This window comes from Salmo trutta, chromosome 29, assembly GCF_901001165.1.
Source record: "Salmo trutta chromosome 29, fSalTru1.1, whole genome shotgun sequence".
In the NCBI taxonomy this organism is placed as follows: domain Eukaryota; kingdom Metazoa; phylum Chordata; class Actinopteri; order Salmoniformes; family Salmonidae; genus Salmo; species Salmo trutta.
The window spans coordinates 2409884-2434917 of NC_042985.1; the positions used below are offsets into that span (position 1 = coordinate 2409884).

At 45.5% G+C, this 25034-nt stretch overlaps 1 protein-coding gene across 1 annotated transcript in view; it reads left to right on the forward strand.

Annotated features, from left to right (window-relative positions):
* Positions 1-2579: 2579 nt before the first annotated feature.
* LOC115166760 (very long-chain acyl-CoA synthetase-like) overlaps positions 2580-25034 on the forward strand; it is a 38491-nt gene continuing 16036 nt past the window's right edge. Inside the window, exons 1-3 of the mRNA XM_029720537.1 lie at positions 2580-3175; positions 13452-13673; positions 14164-14322. Of these exons, the coding sequence (XP_029576397.1) occupies positions 2698-3175; positions 13452-13673; positions 14164-14322 (859 nt within the window). The 5' untranslated portion in view covers positions 2580-2697. The remainder of the gene's footprint in view (positions 3176-13451; positions 13674-14163; positions 14323-25034) is intronic.

Below are 25034 nucleotides of genomic sequence, written 5' to 3' on the forward strand. Positions count from 1 at the left end.
TGAGCCTTCTGATTCTCCCAACAGGACAAGCATGTAGCCTGCCTATGCTGTTACAGCCCCACTGTCACGTCCTGACCATAGTAAGTTGTTATTTTCTATGGTAGAGTAAGTCAGGAGGTGTTTGTCTGTTTTTGTATTTCTATGTTCAGTTTCTAGTTTTGTATTTCTGTTGGTTTTGTTTGGTATGATCTCCAAATAGAGGCAGCTGGTTGTCGTTGTCTCTAATTGGAGGTCATATTTAAGCTGATGTTTGTCCCACCTGTTTTTGTGGGTGATTATATTTTGAGTAGTGTGTTCTCTCTGCGTCACGGTTTGTTGTTTTTGTTAGTTCAAGTAATTAGTGTATTGCATTACGTTTCACGAATAAATAAAGATGTGGAACTACAAACACGCTGCATTTTGGTCCGATCCTTCAGACAGCCGTGACAGAATCACCCACCAAAAATAGACCAAGCAGTGTGGTAAGGAGTATCTGGAGGAATGGACTTGGGAGGAGATTTTGAATGGTAAAGGACCCTTGAGGCAGGCTGTCGCTGGAGGTTTCGGACTGGGGAGCGTCGCTGGAGGTTCTGGACTGGGGACCGTCGCTGCAGGCTCCGTGCCATGGATCATCACTACAGGTTCCGCGCCATGGATCATCACTGGAGGCTTCTTTCGTGGAGCTGGAATAGGTCTCACCGGAGTAGAGAACGTCGCTGAGAGTTCTGGACTAGGGAACGTCACTGGAGGCCGGGTGCGCGGAGCAGGCACAGGGTATACTGGGCCGTGAAGGCGCACTGGAGGTCTGGAGCTTATGGCACGAGGCATTGTGACAGGTCGCACAGGTTTCTGTTGGCGAACTGGGGTTACCGTGCCTAGATAACCTGGACCGAGAAGACGCACCGGAGACCAGGAACGCTGAGCAGGCATACTCCTTCCTGGCTCAATGCCAACTCTAGCACGGCACCTGTGAGGAGCTTGCACCAAGCGCGCCGGGCTGTAGCTGCGCACTGGCGACACAGTGCGTGTCTCAGCATAACATGGTGCTTGCTCGATCACTTGCCCCCCACAGTAAGCACGGGGAGTTGGCTCAGGTCTCCAACCTGACTCTGCCAATCTCCTCGTGTGCCCCCCCCCCCCCCCCCCACCACACACAATTTTTTGGGGGGCTGTCTCTCGCCCTTGCCTTGTTGTTGGTACAGCGCCTCATAATGACGCCGCTCCGCTTTAGCTGCCTCAATCTCCTTCCTCGGACGGCGATACTCCCCAGCCTGCCTCCAGGGTCCTTTTCCGTCCAGAATTTCCTCCCAGGTCCATTTCTGTTGCTCCTGGGCACGCTGCTTGGTCCTTTTGTGGTGGGTAGTTCTGTAACGTGCGTCGTATAGAGGGGCGTGTTGAGTGCTCATAATTATTCTTTAATGAATAAACGAAACACTTCACAAAGAAACAAAACGACAGCAAAGAGTTCCGTCAGGAAACATACAACTAAACGGAGAACAACTACCCACAAACACAATAGAAAAAACCCCAACTTAAATATGATCTCCAATTAGAGGCAACGAGGACCAGCTGCCTCCAATTGGAGATCAACCCAAAAGACCAACAGAAATAGTAACCTAGAATATAACATAGAAAAACACCCCCTACTCTACTATAGAAAATGACATCTTACAAGGGTCAGGACGTGACACACAGGCCATAACATAATACAATGTCTACTCTCAAACAAGGCGAAATTATATAGATCTATGGATAGAGGTCAGCAGGGGTAAACTGGGACCAGAAATCAGCTCCGGAATTTGTAACTGATAAGAGAATTATATAATAAAGGTAAATGAATAAAGAATCCATTATTAATTAGTAGTTATGTAGCATGGGTAATGAATAATTAAAGTACTGAACGTTAGTCCCATAAGGTCTAGTAGAGACCCGGAAGGGAGAGAAATGTGTGTGTGTGTGTGTGATTAGTGGGCCTAAGGGAATTGTAGACGTGTGTGTGAAGAGACCGGGAGTAGCCTTCAAGGTTCTCCTAATCTTGGGGGAAAGGAACAGGCAGCGCTGGTTAGTGATTAACAGTGGTGGGAAGTCCGGGGACGGATAATATTCACCTACTGTTTGTGGGTATGTATGTGCGTAGGTTATCTACTGTTTGTGTGGAGGTGTGTGCGTGAGCGGGGAGAGAGGATAAAATTAACTTCTTTGTTAATGTTGGGCAGAACGTTCTCTGAATAAACTGTACAGACCTTTTGCAGAAAGCTGAGTCCTTGCCTAATTATTCTTTACCCAGTGTCTTGCAAACCTTGGGAATTAGTCAAGGCTTATTGATTGTTAATTATTATCATGGGGATAAAATAATTCCTTTGACACTAACATAGGGCCCATTATTATCCAGATCATTTTCATTGTGCACCCTGAAAAAAAAGTTAGACTGGCCCAATAGGCAAAGAAATCTGCCCATGGAGGTCAATGCCCTAGAGGTGTCTGTCTGTAATGTCACTGCCATGGTCATAATTAGAATAGAATAGCCTGCTACTTCCTTACTTTATATTCCTCGCAAAGCCATTGGCTGTTGGGGATTTCACACCTACATGCGTCCAAAGGTCGTGGAGAGTTGTGGACTGGAGGGGTTGCAATAACCCGTTACTTTCTTAAACAGCACGGCCAAGAAGGAGACACCTTTTATTGACAATCACAAAGAAGTAGACCTTAACTTTCAATATGTACGTGTTATTATATACCATATTGGCAGGATTGGCTATACTGCCACTCGTCCTTTATCTCAGAAATCCTTACCTTATGCAGGACCTGCGCTACACAGTGACTTGCATCGTACTCGGGTTCCGAATGAACAGAATCAAGAGGAGCAAACCGTTCTACAGCATGCTGGACTGTTTTCTCGATAAGGTCAACAAACACCCCAACAAACAGTTTATTGTATTCGAGAAGAGTTCGTATACATACCGGGATGTTGACAAGCAGAGCAACAAGTTGGCCCGGGCGCTCTCACAGCACGCCGGCGTGAAGGAAGGGGACACTGTCGCCCTCTTCATGGGTAACGAGCCCATGTATATGTTTATCTGGCTGGCCCTGGCTAAACTTGGATGTACAGCTGCTCTGCTCAACTACAACATCAGGTCCAAGTCCTTATTGCACTGTTTCACCTGCTGCAGAACCAACGTGCTCCTGGCTGCTTCAGGTAAGCCCAGCCCACTTACCTTGTGTAATATTCGTATGTGTAAACATACTGAATTGGATGCATTTTACCGCCGTACCATACTGTGCTATGATTGGTTAAGACCACCCAGATGGTTAGGTCATGGTCAGTTGATCATGGTTGGAGATAGGTAAACATGCCAGTTGTAGCTAGCTAATAAAGAGCTACGTTAAGAAATATCCTGTAGAACTGCATTTTATTATTTTGTACAAAGCGTGCAAAACAAGACATGGTGTCAGAGTAAAAGGTCTTAAAAGATGGATTTTGCTGGAGTTCCTTCACCTCGAATGGACTGGGAGTCTACAAACTTACCCGATGCATGGCGTAAGTACAAACAGCATGTGGAGCTAATGTTCACAGGTCCTCTGAAGGAAAGAGGAGAAGAGGAAAAATGTAGCTACCTGCTCCTCTGGATCGGTGAAAAAGGGAGAGATATTTACAACACATGGACACTTACCGAGGCCGAATCAAAAGTACTGAAAACATACTACGATCGTTTTGAAGCATATGTTGTGCAGAAGACCAATACGATTTTCGCTAGGTACAAATTCCATGAGAAAGTACAGGGAGCTAGCAAGTTTTTTGAACAGTTTGTGACTGAGCTGCGTCTGCTTGTGAAAGACTGTGATTATGCAAACAAGGATGAGATGGTCAGGGACCATATTGTATTTGGAATACACTCACCGCGAGTGAGAGAAACTTTTGAATGTTGGGTCTGAGCTAACGCTGGACAAAGCTATCGACATAGCCAGATCTCACGAGCTAGCACAGGCTCAGATGAAAACCATTTCGCGCCGCAGCACGAGCGCATCACGTGAACACGCAGTGCACGCAGTCATCAAAGCACACCTCCGGTGCCCTGAGAGCGCGTTTTAGAACGGAGAGAGACATAACTCCAAAACAGAGCGACAGACTCAAAACATGTGGATATTGTGGATGAAGTGCATGGTGAACAAGGAAATGGAATCACTTTGCAAAAGTGTGCAGAGCTTACCGTGGAAAAACAGTACACGCAGTGAGTGAAGATGAAATGCCAATCAAAGAGTCAATCGCTGATGAACTGTTTATTGATTCAGTGACACAGAAAAGTCAAATATCAGAGACAGAGCAAGCCTTTGCTGACATTGAGATAGGAACACAAGGCACAGAGCTAAAGTTCAAACTAGACACTGGTGCACAAGTAAACATTATTCCTCTGAATAAGCACCGCAGCTTGACATCTGAGTGTGAGCTACAGCCCACCATGCGCAGACTGACTGGTTATGGTGGTGAACAGCTCCCAGTAAAAGGCACATGCACTTTCAAATGCAAATACAAGGAAAGTGACATGATGTTGGACTTTTACGTTGTTGACACTAGAGCACCTGCAGTGCTAGGTCTTAAAGCATGTTTAGACATGGACCTCATCAAGCTAGTTTTACCAGTGACAGCACCAGTAGAGACAGAAAATGTACTGGAGGAGTTTGCTGATGTTTTTATAGGAATAGGATTATTCCCAGGAGAATGTACCATTCACCTTGACCCAGACACAACCCCTGTGGTCTACCCACAGAGAAAGATTCCCCTTGCTCTCCGTGCCCATCTGTAGAAAGAGTTGGAGAGCATGGAGGAATCTGACATAGTCACCAAGGTTACAGAACCGACTTGACTGGGTAAACGCGTTAGTGGTGGTGGAGAAACCACGCACAGGCAAGCTCCGAGTATGTCTCGACCCAAGAGACTTGAACAAGGCTATCAAACGCCCCTATTACCCTTTACCGACGCTAGATGGCATCACACACAAGCTAGCGGGAGCACACTACTTCAGTGTCATGGACGCTAGATCAGGCTACTGGGCTATCAAGCTCACAGAAGAGTCATCTAAGCTCACAACATTCAACACACCGTTTGGACGCTACAGGTTCCGTTGCCTGCCTTTTGGGATTATCTCAGCCCAAGATGAATTTCAGCGAAAGATCAATGACGTGTAGGAAGGCCTCGACGGAGTTGTGGACGACATCGTCTATGGTCGAACCAAAGACGAGCACGACCAAAACCTCAGCGCGATGCTGCAAAAGTCCCGCGAGAGAGGAGTCCGGCTCAACCCCGAGAAGAGCACAGACGGTGCTACAGAGGTCAGCTACTTCGGATATCTTCTCTCAGCAAATGGAATCTAGCCAGATACACAGAAGATCTCAGCCATAAAAGAAATGGAGCCACCAAAGAACCATGCAGAGCTGGAAACAGTGCTTGGCATGGTCAACTACTTAGCCAAGTTCGCACCCAGCCTCTCCAATGCTAATGCACCCCTGCGTCAACTGATAAAGCAGTCCAGTCAGTTTCTCTGGGACAAGAAACATGACATTGCTTTCCAGAATGTGAAAGACGATCACGAGAGAACCAGGACCAATCCTTGCCTACTACGACCCCAACAAAGAGCTCAGACTCCAAGTGGACGAGTATGGACTTGGTGCAGTGCTACTGCAAGAAGGAAAGCCCATCGGCTACGCTTCCAAATCTCACAGACTGTGAAATCAACTACGCTCAAATCGAAACGGAGCTCGACGCCATTCTGTTCGGATGTAAACGCTTCCATCAGTACGTATATGGACGACAAGTTATTGTGGAATCCGACCACAAGCCCCTTGAGTCAATCATGACGAAACCACTAGCCGCAGCCCCGCCAAGGCTACAGAGAATGATCCTTCAACTACAAAAATACGACTTCACAATCACTCACCGTCCAGACAAAGACATCCCTGTCGCAGACACACTCTCCAGGAACTTTCTTACCTGCAAGGACAGCAGCCTCAGTGAAGGCATGGACATGCAAGTGCACACTGTGTACAGCAACTTACCAGTTAGTGACACAAAACTGAAGGAGATCCGAGCAGAAACAGAAAAGGACTCACAACTCACACAGCTGAGGAAAGTCATACAGCATGGATGGCCTGAGGAGAGGAGAAAATGCCCTCAAATTCTGAGACGCTCTTGGAACCATCGTGATGAACTATCACAGATCAACGAAATAATTTTCAAAGGGGAGAAAATCATTATTCCTACCAGTCTCAGAGAAGAGATTTGACAAACATCCATGCTGGACACATGGGCATGGAAAAGTGCAAACAGAGATCACGGGACATTTTGTTATGGCCCGGAATGTGCAAACAAATAGAGGACATTGTTGGTAAATGCGCCATCTGTTTTGAATGACGCCCCTCAAACACCAAAGAGCCAATGTTACCTCACTGTATCCCAGACCGACCCTGGCAGGTCGTGGCAATCGATCTGTTCACCTGGAACAACGAGGACTACATCTTAACACTGGACTACTACAATAGATAATTCGAACTTGACAAGCTTCACAGCACCACATCTGCAGCTGCGATACACAAGCTGAAAGCAGCCTTTGCCAGGCATGGCATTGTAGAGACTTTAATATCTGACAATGGGCCCTGTTACAAATGAAATGAGTTTGAATCCTTCACAAAAGCATGGGAGTTCACACATGTCACCACAAGCCCGCATTACCCTCAAAGTAATGGCCTTGCTGAAAAATCTGTGCAGATTGCTAGATCACTCATGGACAAAGCAAAAGCAGACAAGAGAGACCCCTACCTCAGTCTCCTTGAATACCGCAACACTCCAGTTGACAACTTCAAATCACCAGCCCAGCTGTTGATGAGCCGCAGACTTCGCTCAGTCCTTCCCTGCACCAACCTGGCTGAGCTGGACCCAAGGAAAGAGCTAAAAAATATATTTTTTAAACCCTAAGCTAGTCTTGCCTGCTTCAAGAACAGCTAGCTAACTAACCAATACAATACAGTGAGTGGTCCGCCCAGTTCTAACTAGGGTGCTTAGACAAAGTTTTCTTACGGGTAATGTATGCCCAAGGGCGACTTGGCTTGGTATCCCCTTTTCCCACCAACAAACAAACAGCCATACACCACAGCAATACATACTCACATGATAATGGACAATGTGAGATGAAGGCGCAAACACAAAAGAGAGATAGCTCCAGAGACAACTGATTGGGTTTCTTTTAAACCAAGGGAAAAGGGGATGTGATTGGGTAAGGGAAAAGGAGCAGGTGTGTCTTCAGATTGGCGACTGATTGGCGACTGATGACTGCCACCTGTGACTAGGGCAGAAGGAGAGAAAACAAACACACACAGGATACCTGTATCCGTAACACTCCCACCCTTAAAAGAGCAACCCTATAAGGATTGCAATCAAAGTATTTACAACGAATACTAACAAGTTCAACAAGCAACGGCAACCTAACGAGACATACAAAAATTATACATTTTAAACACGAGACAAAACATCTGCCAATACATTTTCAGAACCCTTTTTGCGGATCTCCAATTCATAATTCTGCACAATAAGGGCCCAACGCATAAGGCGCTGGTTCTGGTTGTACATACGGTGGAGAAACACTAAGGGGTTATGGTCAGTATATACTATCACTGGTAGGGCACTGGAACCAATATATACTTCAAAGTATTGCAGAGCTAACAACAAAGCTAGAGCTTCTTGTAGGATGGTTGCATAGTTAGCCTGACATTTGTTCAACTTTCGAGAAAGATAACAAACAGGATGATCCACTCCACTCTTGTCCTGCTGCAGTAGAACAGCACAAGCACCTCTGGCACTAGCATCTACCTCAAGTTTAAACGGTTGTTCAAAATCCGGAGCAGCAAGTACAGGGGTATTACGTAAGAGTGCTTTAGCAGTATCAAAAGCTACCTGACAATCAGGGGACCACTCAAACGATCTAGCCAGACTGAGCAAATCGGTCAATGGAGAAACTACGGCAGACATTTTTACAGAAACTACGGTAGTAGCCAACCATCCCTAAAAAGTGGCGTAGCTCTCATCTGGTGGTAGGTGAGGGGAATGCAGTTATAGCCTAGACCTTGGTATCAACAGGGAGCACCTGTCCATAGCCGACCTCTTTGCCGAGATTGGGAAGGCCACGGTTACCTAACTCGCACTTTGCCAAGTTCAGGGTTAGAGAAACAGCTGCCAAACATTCACATACTACCCTTAGAGAGTTAACATGATCTGACTACGCAGACAAATAAATCACTAGATCATCAAGGTAGGCACTACAATTGGGAACGCCAGCTAATACAAAGTTAACCAGTCATTGGAAAGTGGCTGGTGCATTCCGCATAGTTACATAAGTAGCAGCACCAACAGTGTCGATACAGTCGTCCAGTCTGGGTAACGGGAACGAATCTGGCATTAAGTTTCACTTAATTTCTTTTCAATTAAATAAGGACCAGAGAAACGAGCTGACAGTGAAGATCCTGGAACAGGCAATAACACCAGTACTTGGTCACCCGGCTGTAGTGGACGAGAAACAGCCTGTTTAATTATCAAAGTATCTTTTCATACTCCTCTGTGAGGAAGGCAGAGCTTCCTTTGCGAGAGCACAGGCTTGGTGTAGGCGCTCACGAAAGCGACTAATGTAGTCCAACACATTCTCATCTCCCGCACACAACTCTTGGGACAAAAACTGTTCTTTAAGAACTTTCATTGGTCCTCTCACTGTGTGACCAAACACAGCCGGGCTGAACGCTAGGGACTCCTGTACAGTATCACGAGCAGCAAACAAAACTAGACGAACTCCCTCATCCCAATCTTTCTCAGTATCCAAACAATATTTATGTAGCATAGACTTCAGTGTCTGATGCCAATGTTCAAGTGCACCCTGAGACTCTGGGTGATATGCGCTTGATACATGGTGCGTAATTGACAAGGATTTTAACACCTGCTTGAAGAGCTTTGATAGGAAATTGGTACCCTGATCAGTGTGTACCACCTTAGGTAACCCAAATGTCGTGAAGAATTTAATTAAGGCTTTACTCACTACCGGAGCTGTAATCCTTCGCAGAGGAATGGCCTCGGGGTATGTTGTTGCCATACACATAACCGTAAACAAAAACTGGTTACCCGATTTTGTCTTCGGTAACAGTCCAACACAATCAACCACCACATGTTCGAATGGTTCACCTATGACAGGTATTGGACAAAGAGGAGCGGGAGGAATAACCTCATTTGGTTTTCCTGTTATTTGACATGTGTGGCATGTCTGACAGTACTGAGCCACATCTTGTTTTAAACTTTGCCAAAAGAAATGTCGAAGGACCCGATCATAAGTCTTCGTGATTCCTAAATGACCGGACCACTGGTGATCATGAGCAAGGGATAACACATTTTGTCGAAGGCTGTAGGAATCATTATTTGGTAAACAGCATTCCAATCTCCGCCCGCGTCAACATGGGATGTCCATTTACGCATGAGGAGATTACCATCAATGAAGTAAGCCACGTTCTTCTTCTTTACCTCTTCCAATGAGACAACACTAGAAAAACATTTTAGCAAGCCTGTTGTCAACCTTTTGGTTAGCAATCAGCTGCTCACGAGTGACTGGTAACTCTATTGCATCATCAATAGGTTCAATATACTTCGATTCTGCCCTGGGCTGTTTGTAAGAGGGGATCAGCTTCCCAGATGTAGCACACAACCCATCCTCTTGATCAAACTCATTGAACAGAACAGTGTTCGACAAATCTATTACGTCACCCACTTGTCGTGCCTGAGCACGAGTGACAGCACAAGCGGGGAACACGTGGATAATTCTGTGCCAACTCATTGGAGAGAGAGTGGTCACTTTTTATCCAATACGGGTACTACCTTTCCTCCGGCAATATCGTTACCCATTATAAAGGTCACACCTTTTACTGGCAACATAGGACGTACCCCCACTCTGAATATTCCACTGATTAACTCAGAGTGTACACTAACAAAGTGCAATGGCACTGGGACAAAACCATTTCAATACCCTGAACTAACACACTGGAACCACAGTAGGTATTGTCGGAGAAGGGCAACACATCAAACAATATAAACGGCCGCGTATTTCTAAGGATTTTAACCGGACACTGAGAGGCTTCGTCATTCGTTAGGGAAACAAACCCCTCGAAAATGAACGGTTCATAACTGCGGTCGGGGACTGTCAAACTACATTTACCCTGAGGCACCTGTTTCGTTTCAGACCTCCCAACCGTACGAATTAGACCAACACCTGTTGGCGGCTTGGCATGAAGAGGCATCCCTTGTTTGCGTTTTAGCAGAAAGCAATCATTAATCATATGTCCCATCTTATGACAATAGAAACAGGGACTCTCATTTTTCGGGCGTGCTTGATGTACTGCTGGCCGACTAGGGCTTAAAGTAGGCAATTCAGTGGCTCTACTCTCAGTATGAGCCGAAAACACGCTCTTGTGCGTCAACACAAACTCGTCTGCCAACACAATCACTTCTGACAGGCAGGATACTTTGTTCATTTTGGTAAACTACAATGCGTTCGGGTAAGCCATTTTTAAACTCTTCCAACAAGATTAACTCCCGGAGAGAGTTGAAATCAGTTACCTTGCTAGCAGCATGCCATTTATCAAACAGATTTCCCTTGTCTCTAGCAAATTCTACATAAGTGTCACATCTGTCATCAGGAATGGACCAAGGCGCAGCGGGTTGCGTGCTCATCATTGTTATTTATTTAGTGAACACGAAAAAAACAAAGAAACACAACAGTCTTACAGGCGATACTAAAAGCAATGCAAAAACAACTACCTACAAAACCCAAACCAAACACACACCTAATTATAGGACTCTCAATCAGAGGCAACTAGAAACACCTGCCTCCAATTGAGAGTCCAACACCCAAACCTAAACAGAAAAACTAAACTAGACAGAACGTAGAAATACATACAAAAACACAAACCCTCTGCCACATCCTGACCAAAACTAATACAATTACTCCCTCTGCTGGTCAGGACGTGACAATAAGTCTTACTAGAAGACTTTCTATGAGACCTAAATCTCTGTCGGTATGCCTCAGGAACAAGCTCATAGGCGCGAAGAACAGTAGCTTTGACCACCTCATAATTCAAACTGTCTTCCAGAGGCAGTGCTGACAAAACCTCTTGGGCTTTACCAGTTAATTTACACTGAAGTAATAAGCACCATACCTCTTCAGGCCATTTCAATGCTACGGCTATACATTCAAAAACACAAAAATAGGAGTCAACCTCTGCTTTGGTACCTTTGTTTAGAGAGTCAATCTGCCTACTAATGTCAAAAGTGGAAATGGAAACGAGACCCGTAACATATCTCATGCAAATCATAACAGTGAAAAGGAACAGTGAGAACTAAAAACAACAAACAACCTAAACCTACCGCCAAACACTATAGGTTTATTGTTCAAACACATGGTAATGGGGGGGGGGGGGTTGAGCTGGACCCAAGAAAAACCCTAAGCTAGTCTTGCCTGCTTCAAGAACAGCTAGCTAACTAACCAATAAAATACAGTGGGTGGTCCGCCCAGTTCTAACTAGGGTACTTAGACAAAGTTTTCCTATGGGTAATGTATGCCCAAGGGCGACTTGGCTTGGTATCCCCTTTTCCCACCAACAAACAAACAGCCATACACCACAGCAATACATACTCCCATGATAACGGACAATGTGAGATGAAGGCGCAAAAAACAAAAGAGAGATAGCTCCAGAGACAACTGATTGGGTTTCTTTTAAACCAAGGGAAAGGGGATGTGATTGGGTAAGGGAAAAGGAGCAGGTGTGTCTTCAGATTGGCGACTGATTGGCGACTGATGACTGCCACCTGTGACTAGGGCAGAAGGAGAGAAAACAAACACACACAGGATACCTGTATCTGTAACAAAATGCATGAAAAACGTGCACAGAGACAACAACAACAAAAGCGATACTACGACAGGTCAGCTAGACCACTGCCACCACTGATCGACGGAGAGTCAGTTAGAATCCAGGAGCATGGCCTCTGGAAGCCAGCAGTCGTCATCCAGCCAGCTGACACTGAACGCTCATATCACGTCCGCACCGCAGAAGGAGCGGTGTACCGCCGCAATCGTCGTCACCTACTGAACACAAAAGAATAACACACTGATGAGATGAACTGTTCCCCTGAAAGAGAACGTGATGGACTAAACACACACACAGCACAACATACACCACACTTACCTGCAACACCACAACAACTGTTGACTGACACAGAAGCATGCTCGGCATCATATCGCACAAGGTCAGGAAGAGAGGTCAAGCCCAGAGCTGTCCTAGACCTGTGAAATGTCAAAGGGTGTAGGCGCATCGCTGCCCTAAAAGAGTTCCAGACTGTAAACTTGTTATTGAAGTTCACTTGAAATGCTTTGGTATTGTATTTGTTTGAAATGTTAAGATGTCATTTCTACAGTGAAAACTGAGTTGCTGAGAATCCCTTGTTCGAAACGTAACAGTATGTTGGATCATTGTTTCAGAGTCTATGTTGATTCAGTTGGTGTAGTATGCAATATAAATGGTTACTTACCTTGAGTTCAAACTGCAGAGCATGTATTCAAAAGAAACGCTTAGAATATGTAAAACATTTTCTTTTGTTTTTAAAGAAGGGGGATGTATATGAGTAAACATACTGAATTGTAATTGGATGCATTTTACCGCCGAATCATACTGTGCTATGATTGGTTAAGACCACCCAGATGGTTAGGTCATGGTCAGTTGATCATGGTTGGAGATAGGTGAACATGCCAGTTGTAGCTAGCTAATAAAGAGCTACGTTAAGAAATATCCTGTAGTACTGCATTTTATTATTTTGTACAAAGCGTCCAAAACAAGACACCTTGGTGTTGCTGTTTACAATATTATTGTTAATACATCTATTTTGAATAATAATTAATATATCCATAAAAACTAGTGTAGAGACCCATGGTTATTTGATCGGCAGGTAGCCTAGTGGTTAGAGCGTTGGGCCAGTAACCGAAAGGTAGCCTAGTGGTTAGAGCGTTGGGCCAGTAACCGAAAGGTAGCCTAGTGGTTAGAGCATTGGGCCAGTAACCGAAAGGTAGCCTAGTGGTTAGAGCGTTGGGCCAGTAACAGAAAAGTTGCTGGATTGAAATCCCGAGGTTACAAGGTAAAAACCTGTCGTTCTGCTCCTGAGCAAGGCAGTTAACCCACTGTTCCCTGGGTGTTGAAAACGTGGATGTTGAGTATGTCAGCCCCCACACCTCTATGATTCAGAGCGGTTGGGTTAAATGCATTCAGTTGTACAACTGACTAGGTATCCTCCTTTCCCTCTATGCAGCTAGTGGGAGGCAGTGCTAGTAGTGCACAGGCCAGAATTAATAGGATTCTGTCTCATGCTTGCTCTGTCTATGTCCCTCCCTCTCTTCTCCCCCCAGAGTTGCGTGGAGCGGTAGAGGAGGTGCTCCCCACCCTGAGGGAGCAGAGTGTAAGTGTGTTTGTGCTGGGTGAGGAGGAGGAGAAGTGTGTGACGAAGGGCTTGAATACTCTGAGCAGCAGCAGGATAAAGCAGTACTCAGATCAACCTCTGGACCCACAGCTCAGGTCAAAGGTCACCTTAAAGAGCCCTGCCCTCTACATCTATACGTCAGGAACTACAGGTAAGCTGGGCCAAACCAAGCTGGACTGGACTGGACTGGCCTGGTCATGCATCCAGCATAGTTGCAGGAAGTGTGCTAGAAAGAACAATGTGAAAAATAAAATGTCCAGACCAGTACAGTATGACTCTGATGAGCCCTGTAGTGTGAATTAGACAGAACACTACTGATGTCCAGACCAGTACAGTATGACTCTGGTCAGCCCTGTAGTGTGAATTAAACAGAACACTACTGATGTCCAGGCCAGTACAGTATGATTCTGGTCAGCCCTGTAGTTTGAATTAAACAGAATACTACTGATGTCCAGACCAGTACAGTATGACTCTGGTCAGCCCTGTAGTGTGAATTTAACAGAATACTACTGATGTTTATGCCAGACAGGTAAATATTCTTAGATAGCACAACTCTGATTGTTTAAAGATATATGGTACCATTTAGATTTACATCAGCCATGATTCTCTGTTTCCTGCCCTTCCTGGTGTCTTGTCCTCAGGTCTGCCGAAGGCTGCGGTCATCACACATGAGAGGCTGTACAAGGCCTCCTCTATGCAGGCCATCTCAGGTGTGGCCTCTGATGATGTCATCTACATCTATCTGCCTCTCTACCACGCCTCAGGCTTTGTGATTGGTCTGGCTGGAGCCATAGAGAGAGGTACTCTACTGTACTGTACAGCACAGTTGGTGAGAGTGTTGTTCTGGCAGTGGCCAGGTCGTGGGTTCAATTCCTGCATAGGTAACATGCACCTCATAGTAGTGCAGTATATGGGAGAAAGATATGAAGAGGTGTGAAGAGCTGAAATGGTTCAGAACTGGTTTAGAACTGGTTCAGAACTTCTTTAGATCTGTTTCAGAACTTCTCTAGATCTGGTTCAGAACATCTTTACATCTGGTTTAGAACTGGTTCAGAACTTCTCTAGATCTGATTCAGAACTGTTTCATTACTGGTTCCGAACTTCTTTAGATCTGGTTCAGAACTGCTTCAAAATTGCTTCAGAACTGGTTCCATGTCATCTCTAGCAATTACAATAACTACATTCAAATGGAATTCAAATGGAGAGAGAAAAACATAATTGAAATTCTCTATAAAAATTACTCTGCTAGTCGCCTGACGTGGCACTGATGATGAAGATAAAAAATGCAAATGTCTCTGAATACGCGTTCCATATTATTTGAGGGCCGTCATGTGTAATAATGTTGTTATGATGTTGACCAGGGTTTACTAAGGGTTGTTTAATGGAGTGTCTCTTTACTCTGGGCGTTGGAGTAGAGGTGACTTGGCTCTGAGGTGACTTCTAGTATTTCAAACCAAAGTTCCTGAGTGCATTCAAAATGGCATCCTATTCCCTTTATAGTGCATTGCTTTTGTTTTTGACCAGGGTCCATGTGCCTCTGGTCAAAAGTAGTGCACTATATAGGGAATAGGGTTACATTTGAGACGCAGCCCCAGTTCCAAGCTGTTTATGTCAATAATGACCTTAGACTCTCAAATCAACCAGGAAAAATTCCTAGGCCTTAGGGGTGCTGTAGCCTTTAACTAGGGCCCAGAGTTATTCCTTCCTTGTCCAGTAACATGGTCAGGAACAACTCCTGGCCATAACCAGAACCATTCAGAGGGGACTGTGCTTTAGTTAGTTAGTTAGTTAGGTAACTATTTAGTCAGTCAGTGAGTTAGTTAGGTAATCATTCATTCAGTCAGTCAGTGAGTTAGTTAGTTAGTTAATAATTTTGTCAGTCAGTTAGTGAATTAGTTAGTTTGTTAGGTAATCATTTAGTCAGTCAGTGTAACAGCTGTCGTCGGGAATAGAGAACCAAAACGCAGCAGGAATGTGGATGCTCATATTGATATTTATTTTAAATAAAGAGAACACCAAAATAACAAAACGACGAACGCACGAACAACAAAACAGTCTTGTCAGGCTCACACAGCCAAAACAAGAAACAATCTCCCACAACACCAAACCAAACAATTACCCATATATAGGACTCTCAATCAGAGGCAACGAGAAAGCACCTGCCTCCAATTGAGAGTCCAACCCCCATCAACCTAAACATAGAAATACAACAAACCAGAAAGAACATAGAAATACAAAACATAGACCAAAACCCAGAAATAATAAATCAAACACCCTACTACATACACCACCACCCCGAAACACCTAAACAAAATACCCTCTGCCACGTCCTGACCAAACTACAATAACAAATAATCCCTAAACTGGTCAGGACGTGACATTAAGCCCCCCTAAAGGTGCAAACCCCGGATGCACCTTACACAAAAAAAATAAAAACATAATCCCCAAAAACAAACAAAAATCCCCCTAAACTAAAGGGAGGGAAGGGAGGGTGGCTGCCGTCAACGACGGCACCTGTGCTACACCCCCCCCCTCCCCAACCCACCTAAACTGGAGGTGGTTCCGGCTCAGGCCTACTGCCCTCCAGACTGCAGACAGACTTGCTCAGTTCCGGGCCGTAGGCAGACTCCCATCGTTCCGAATCGTAGGCAGACCCATTCCGTTCCAGATCGTAGGCAGACCCATTCCATTCCACGCCGGTTCTGGGTCACAGGCAGACCCCTTCGGTCCCGGGTCGCAGGCCGACCCCCTCGGTCCCGGGTCGCAGGCAGACCCCCTCGGTTCCGGGTCGCAGGCAGGCTCCTTCGGTTCCGGGTCGCAGGCAGGCTCTCCCGGTTCCGGGTCGCAGGCAGGCTCCCCCGGTTCCGGGTCGCAGGCAGGCTCCCCCGGTTCCGGGTCGCAGGCAGGCTCCCTCGGTTCCGGGTCGCAGGCAGACTCCCTCGGTTCCGGGTCGCAGGCAGACTCCCTCGCTTCCGGGTCGCAGGCAGACTCCCTCGCTTCCGGGTCGCAGGCAGACTCCCTCGGTTCCGGGTCGCAGGCAGTCTCCCTCGGTTCCGGACTAGACACTGTTGCCGGATACTCTGGACTGCACACTGTTGCCGGATACTCTGGATTGCACACTGTTGCCGGATACTCTGGACTGCACACTGTTGCCGGATACTCTGGACTGCACACTGTTGCCGGATACTCTGGACTGCACACTGTTGCCTGATACTCTGGACTGCACACTGTTGCCTGATACTCTGGACTGCACACTGTTGCCGGATACTCTGGACTGCACACTGTTGCCGGATACTCTGGACTGCACACTGTTGCTGGATACTCTGGACTGCACACTATTGCCGAACTCTCGAGGCTGGGCTGACGCACTGGAAGCCTGATGCGTGGTACTGGATGTGCCAGTCTGGGGTCCCGCACCTCAGGGCTAGTGCAGGGAGCGGGAACAGGCCGAGTCGGACTGGGTTGACGCACTGGAAGTGTGGGAGAAAGGTAGACGTGCTGAAGGAAGGAAAAACATAGATACATCAGCTAGGGGAAGAGGAGATTAACATCTGACCCTAAGTAATGATGACAAGGATGTTAGGGACCACGTGAGGGCCAGGCAAGCTAAATGTATAGCCATGACTAAATGTATGGCCAGATGGATGAACTTAAGTTAAGTGAACAAGGCCCGGATACACTTAGAGAGAAACACACGAGAGAAGATAACAGGAACATAACCAAGCGTAAGCATGCAATGCACGCATTATTTTTATATCCACGTGAGGAGATTTTGGCCACCATTATGTTAGAAATAAGAGCAGATATGGGCGTTATCCTCTGATATGGGCGTTATCTATAGGGTTGAAAGATAATGGTGGCAGAAAGCATAGGGGGCTTTACTTCATTTACATAAAGGATGGACCTATGTAGTATTGTATTGAGGAAGTCAGTTGTTCCGCGGACAGGCTCGGCTTTACTACTTTGTATTAATCTATATTGAATTTAAAAGTTCTTGTAAGAGTGTTATTTTTAAGACAATTTTCCACGACATACTTGGCGAGCTAGCCAGGCGTTGATGGAACCTCAGACAACGGCGTTTTTGGTTGGTGACGGTTTCTCTGGACAGTCTCGCAAACGGGTTGCCGCCCAACTATAATAGGGTAAGCTTGTTCTTACAATAGTTGAAATGTTTGTGTAGATTGCTTCAGAGGGTCAGTCTCAACGAAGGAGACGCCACGTAGGTCTCTCTATTTAAGAACTCCTAAAAACCCAGTAGTATTAAAATAACTGTTGAATTCAATGAACTGCATGCATGCATGAATTGGGGGATTGTTAAATGTAATAAATGTACATTTTGTGAGGATTACATGCGTAGTGAGTTGTGAACCTGCTTGTGTTGGGTGTTTAGCGGGGGGGCTTGCGTTTGCGCTGATTGGACCGTTCTAACGGACCCACGTGTGTGGTTTGGTTGGGTGGAGTTGTCCCGTCTGATTCTACTTGGCCGAGTTCAACTGTTTCAGGACCTGTTTTGGGATGTGCGTTAACACAGCCCAATCAACCTGATCAGGTGGTTCGTGTTGGGTGTGTGATTCGGGTTGCTCCTCTCGCGAGACCACTCATCTGGGGACCTTGTGTGGCCCGGGAGGTGCGTGCGCTTGCTCTCTTTTGGCTGAACTGCCTGACCTGGTGTGGGGCTACTACTGCTGCGTGCGTGTGGTCAGAACAAATTGATGAATAGATAGAAAATCTTGTGATACCGCTTCGAACAATATTTAACAAAGGACTGCTTGGACAGGCTATTTGGCTATGTGGCTCTGCTAGGTTAAAAGAGCTACATAAATAAATAGCTAGAAATCCCATACGATCGCGCCTGGGAGAAAATTAGAAGGCTTGATTGGGTGGGCTGTTCACGAAATCGCTCGAGGAACGAGGGTCTGTATGCAGTGAACAGGTAGGGCGCAGGAGAGATTCGACCTGGGTAGGCGAATGGTAACTGCAAAAAAATTGTCCTACAGATAATAACGCTCCGCTTTGCTAACGGCGCCGGAAGATCAGTAGGGTCCACCGCGTAGCTGCTCTGAGGAACAGAGGACAGTACGAGGGGGGCAAACAGTGTGAAGGGAAGCTGACTCGATTAAGCAGAATTTCCGACATACTGCAAAAATCCTATAAATACAAAGTTTTCCTGTGTTGAGAAAGTGTATCAGGAATAGACTAAGGTTTATAGGTCGCTTTAGCTAAGGCGAGGTGTGAATGAACGAATGTGAATAAAGATTGTATGAATGCAAATAAAAGAGTTTGAATGAGTGAAAATTTCTCTAGGTTGAGGAAGTATATCAGAGCAAGCCAGAAGTGTGGAGCAAGGAGAAGAAATATTGTGTGTGCGTGTGTGTGCGCTATTTTGGGACAGGGGAGGAACTGTGAGGCTCCGCGGTATAGCCGCTTGATATAAGTAGGGAGAGTAGGGTTAAACTCTCCTTGAGAAAAGGAAACAAAACCAATAGATAACAGATAAGAAAAGCTACATGTAAAAATAGAACATTGATATAATAAAGTATGTTAAATTGATAAAACTGGGAAATACATAGGATACGACAAAAAGGCAGTAAACACATACACATAGCATACACGGTGTGTAGGGAGGAAAGGAAAAACATACAGATAAGATATAAACTATAGTGGGTAGTTAAAATAAAGTCAGGTCAGCTAGAATAAAATAAGATAAAGAACAGAACTGCGATATAAATTTATAGCATTTACGAAACGGATAGCATAGCGCAGTAAAAAACACTAGTAAGGAATAAAGTACCTTAGAACTGCCGGAGCCCTAGGGGGCCGCAGCTTAGGGAAGGAGGATCAGATTACGATAATTAGGAGAGACAGAGGGTCTGGGGAAACCCTGAAAAATAGGAACCAGGACTAAGATAGTTAGAATAAAATAGGAACAAAGCAATAAGAAACAATCGGATAAAATAGTGAGCAAATAAATATAAATAAAAAAAGGATAGACATTATAAGGAATAAGATCAAAAAGGATTTAATAAAGTAAAATAAAGCTAAGGTATAGATGCCCATCAAAATGAATAGGACGCCGGTAGAGACCTTGGGGGCCAGACACCCCTTGAGTAAAAATGAAATAAAGGAAACGTCTGAAAAATGGAAACGTACCAGGAAATTGAACACCAAATGGCCTGCAGTAGGGACATTGGATGTCTCTGTGTGTGAGGAAATGGAGACTTTAATAAAAAACTATAAACCAAACGACAAAAGACAGAAAAGAAAGAACAAACGAGAAAGAGAAAATGAAGTACTGAAAATGTTTAAAGAAGAAGGAATGGGCCTATTACGAAGCATGAAAACGGCAAGAGAAATGCTGAAGAAAAATGACAAGGCGAGTGAGGAAAAAGGGGATAGGGAGAATAAACCCCCACCCTACCCCCATGGACAGTTTCCCATGGTAACTGGACACATGGAAATAAGAGGCACGGTAGAAGTGATGGAGGAAGAGGAGGAGGCCTGCACACCCGGAGCAGTGTGTGCACCCTCTCACTCAACAGGAAGAGGCCTGACAAAAACAAAGAGATACACAAGAATTGAAGAAGAAGGTTTCAATTGCTATGGGGGTTTGATGAAAACCCTGAAAGCAATGGAAACAGAAATAGGGAAAAAGGAAACATCGAAACAACGCACAAAAGAAGGAAGAAAAGAAAAAGACCAGAAGAAAGAGCAACCAAGGAAACCCATAAAAACACCAGAGGAATCCCAAATAGGTGACAGTCTTGGTGAAGAGTCCGAAGGAGAGGAAGGAAGTAAGAGATTCCATATAAGTCAACTAGAAAGGGCAAATCGACTATTAGCACAACGGGTACAAGAAGAATGTGAACGAGTACAGGAAGGATATGCAAGAGAGCAAGAAAGACAAGATGAGGCGGCAGCCCGTAACTTACAGGAGAGCCTGAGATATGAGTCCACAGAAACAGATCGCAGGACACTTAGAGAAGGGGCAAGGAAGAGAGCTGGATACTATAAACAGTGCCCAATCTTGATAAAAGGAAACCAAGGACACTACATACCATGGGCTACGCAGGACCTGGAGGGGTTGGTTGCCCGGTTGCCGGATCTCCATGAAGGGGCTGGAAAGTGGATCAGAACTTTTGAAGAATTCACAATGGGGAAATTACTGGCGGTGGGCGACATAAGGGCATTACTGGCAAGGGTAACGAGCGTGCAGAGAATGGGAGAAATTATGCAGGATGGAGGGATCAACGGCACAGAGTGGGAGGTCTCAAGAGATGGAGATAGGGTTGCTCTCAATACTACTGATTCTGTATAAAGCGATAGGGGATTCCTTTTTTTTATTTTTAGGCCTGCCGTCTGGAGGGCCCTAAGGCCAGCATACCCAACAAAGGTGGACCCCAAGGCACTAAGGGGAGAGGCCATTGGAGCTACAGAAAACCCGGCTGCATACCTGCATGGACAATTGAAAAAATGGAGAATGGAAACAGAACAGGACCTGGAGGAAAATGAACTGATGACAACAATGTTCCGGACCTCAGTGGTGGAAGCCATGCCCCAGCCGGTGAGGAACCGACTGGAGGACGTGGTGGGACTTACTTCAAAACCTTACAAAGATTTCTGTGACTATGTAATTCACGCTGTGGAGAAACATAGACGGGAAGAACAAAAACAAACTGAACAAGGAAAGGACATCCAGAGAAGGCTGGCCCAGTTGCAGCTGGATGAACTGACCAAAGGAAAGAAGAAGATCCATGCCTCAGTAACCACCCCTGTGCCCGAGATAGGAACAATGGCTGCTGTTTCCTCAGGAGGGCCGAAACCGTTGACCCCCGGCCGGACCCAAGTGCCTGCCCCATTGCCAGTAGCAAATATGTACACACAGCCCCCGAATTGGAATGGTGGGAATAGACAACAGAAAAACATACAGGGGGATCAAAGGAGAGGACCTAGGACCCCACGGGGGCCGCCTGGTGTGTGTTGGGGTTGCTACCAACCGGGACACACCAGACGTGAATGTCCCGTAAACCCGTGACAGGATCGGACTGGGGATAACACGTACAATAGGCGTCCACCAACAAACAATAGCTCCGGTGGCTGGCAGCCACCTGCTAGTGGAAACCAGAATGGCTGGGGCCCTACTGGTGGATGGCAGGGCAACCAAAATCCACCCCCGGGCCCTGTGAACCCATGGTCAGGACCCAATCAGACGTACTAGGGATGCCCAGAGAATCCTAAAGGGGAGGGTCAGTTCCCAATTCTAACCACGAGAGCTGACCAAGAACCTATGCTGCAGGTTCAAATAGAGAATAAAGGCATACCCATGATGATAGATACTGGAGCCACTTACATGTGTGTGAGTCCAAATTATGCCTCTCATCTCCCCATGTCTGGCAAATATGCCAAAACAATAGGATTCTTGGGAAACACGCAGCTGATTCCAATGACCGCTCCAGTTCGTCTTACTGCCGATGGTAAATCAGCCACAATCCCAATACTGGTATCAGATCAAACACCGGTTAATCTGTTAGGAAGAGATGCCCTATGCAAAATGGGTATACAAATTAAATGTTCCCCTGACGGGGTGATAATAGAAAAAATAGGACTACAATTACCGGTGGTAAACACAGGGGTCACAGCCAACGCATATTGGTTAGGAGGAATTGAGACAGATGTAGACAGAACAGTAAGGAGATGGGGTAAATGTATTCAGGCACAAATACCTAAAGCAGTTAGAGCAAAATCGGAATATCATTGCACAATGCAATTCGACCCTCATCAGGATCCTTTGTTAGAACAGCTCTGGGTTATAGGGGCAAATGGTTGGAAAGCACCAATTATGTCCCAATGTATAATCATTGGAGAACAGGGAGCAGCCATGGATGTGATGGACGGAGATGGATCTGAATTTGTACAGAAATGGTTCAATGTTTCTGACTCTATCCCTCACATCACATTGCTGGTGAATCAAGGTTTCACATCAAAAGATCTAGGACCCATGATGAGGAAAGCTAAAAAGACAATATGGGACAAAACAGACAATCCATTGATTTTCCATTCCGAAGATAAAGCATTTATCAAGATAGTAACCACTACAATGATGATTGGCGATCCTAGGGAGATAGAGGTCAGTGCAGGCCAACAAGCAGTGTTAGGTGAAGGGATAGGGCTAATTAGTGAGCTTAGAGAAGAAATGGAAAAAACCATACCATCAGAAGTATGGTCACAACATGACACCGACGTGGGGCTTGTCAAATCAGCAAGTCCGATCAACATAAAAGTAAAACCAGACGCCAAACCCCCCTGGAAAGCCCAGTGTCCTATGAAGCCTGAAGCTGAAGAAGGAATAAGGTCAACAATTGAAGGATTGATCAGGGCAGGAGTATTGATTGAGATGCCAAGTGTCTGCAATACACCTTTGCTACCTGTACTTAAAGCCGATGGTAAAAAATGGCGACTGGTACTTGACTTAAGGGCTATTAATGATATAGCACAAGATTGTCCAGCGGAAGTTCCCAATCCTCACACACTGTTGACTAATGTTCCCCCAGATGCCAAATACTTCACCGTGATTGATCTGTGTGGAGCATTTTTTAGTGTCCCCCTGGCGGAGGAATGTAGGCACCTGTTTGCATTTAGGTACAGAGGTAAAACTCTGTCTTACTCTCGACTCCCCCAGGGATTTAAGCACAGCCCACACTTGTTCAATCAAGTATTAAGGGCAGATCTCGAAGAATTAATGCTTGACGGCACTCTGATCCAATATGTGGATGACCTGTTAATCTGTGCCTCCACGGTAGAACAGTGCCACTCTGACTCTCTAAAAGTACTGCAGCGGTTAGCAGACGGAGGACACAAGGTCTCTAAAACAAAATTACAGTACTGTCAACCCCAGGTTGAGTACTTGGGCAGAACAATAGCCCATGGAACTAAAGCAATAGCTCCAGGACAGCTAGAGGGAATTAGCAAAGCTCCATTACCACAAACGGTAGCTCAAATGATGACCTTTTTAGGAATGACGGGATTTAGTTCTGACTGGATAGAAGAGTATGTAGTTAAAACAGTTCCTCTGAGAGAAATAATGAAGGAAGCAGGACAGCTCAATCTAAGAGCACCGCTGGAGTGGAACGCTGATGCTGTAATTGCGTTTGAAACACTTAAAAAGGAGATGCAGACAGCACCGGCCCTAGCGGCCCCCGACTACACTAAACCATTTTTGTTATACGTAGCAAATAGGTGTGACAACTATTCTCATGCAGGAAACATGAAGTGGTAGGAAGAAACAGCCTATTGCATACTACAGTTCTAAATTAGATCCAGTAGCCCAAGGCTACCCACCCTGTTATCAGGGATTGGCAGCCTTGCATTATGCATATGACAAAGCCTCAACTATCACCATGGGATATCCCGTGATCATAAGCACCCATCATAAAATAGTGGAGCTAATAGAACAGGGTAGATTTGTGTTAACTAACGCTAGAACCTTGGACTACATGACTTTACTCACTTACCCGGACGTTTCCATTAAAAGATGCAGCACTGTCAATCCAGCTGACAGAATTCCATTTGACTTTGAAGGGCAAGCACATGACTGTGTTGCACATGACTGCAAGCACATGACTGTTGTGAAGCTCTAACATTTACCAAACTGCGCCCAGACTTAGAGTCCATTCCACTAATGGACCGTGAGGGAAGTAACTTGGAGAATTACTTTGTAGATGGTTCTTGTTTTAAGGACTACACTGGTAATCATGCAGGGTTTGCAGTGGTTAAAAAGAGTGATGGAACTCCCATCCAACATCATACGCAAATCATTAAACTAATGACAGCTTTAACGTACCCTAAAAAACTGGCCATAATAAAATGTCAAGCTCACAAAAAAGGTAATGACTTCGTCATTAGGGGTAATAATGCAGCTGATGAGGCTGCTAAAAGGCATCTAGATGTATTGTCCCTATTCTAACGGCACCGTTGCTAGACGTAATCGGAATTGCGCCACTCACAACTCCAGCTGAGTTGATTCAAATTCAGGCTCGTGCCACAATCACTGAGAAAACAACCTGGATACAGAGGGGAGCCTCTGTTGATAGACATGGGGTATGGAGAACACATGATGGTGCTATACTTGCCACCACCACCTTACTGGGTTTGCTTATTAATGATGCACATGATCTAGATCATTGTGCAAGGGGGGAGGTAGTAAGACAAATCAAAAAACAAGGTTTTTGGTCTCCTTATCTACAGGCAACAGTAGATGAGATCTTGTCAAAATGTGAAATATGCTCGAAAAACAACATACGAAAAGGTATAACCACGCCCATAGGTCACATACCGGTCCCAGAAGGTCCATTTCGACACATTGTGATGGACTATGTAGACATGATAAAACCTGCATATGGTAAAAGGTACATGTTAGTCATCATAGACAGGTTTAGCAGATGGATAGAAGCAATACCGTCGGCTGATCAAGGAGCAAGCACCGTGATAAAATTCTTATCAAAAGAAATAATACCTA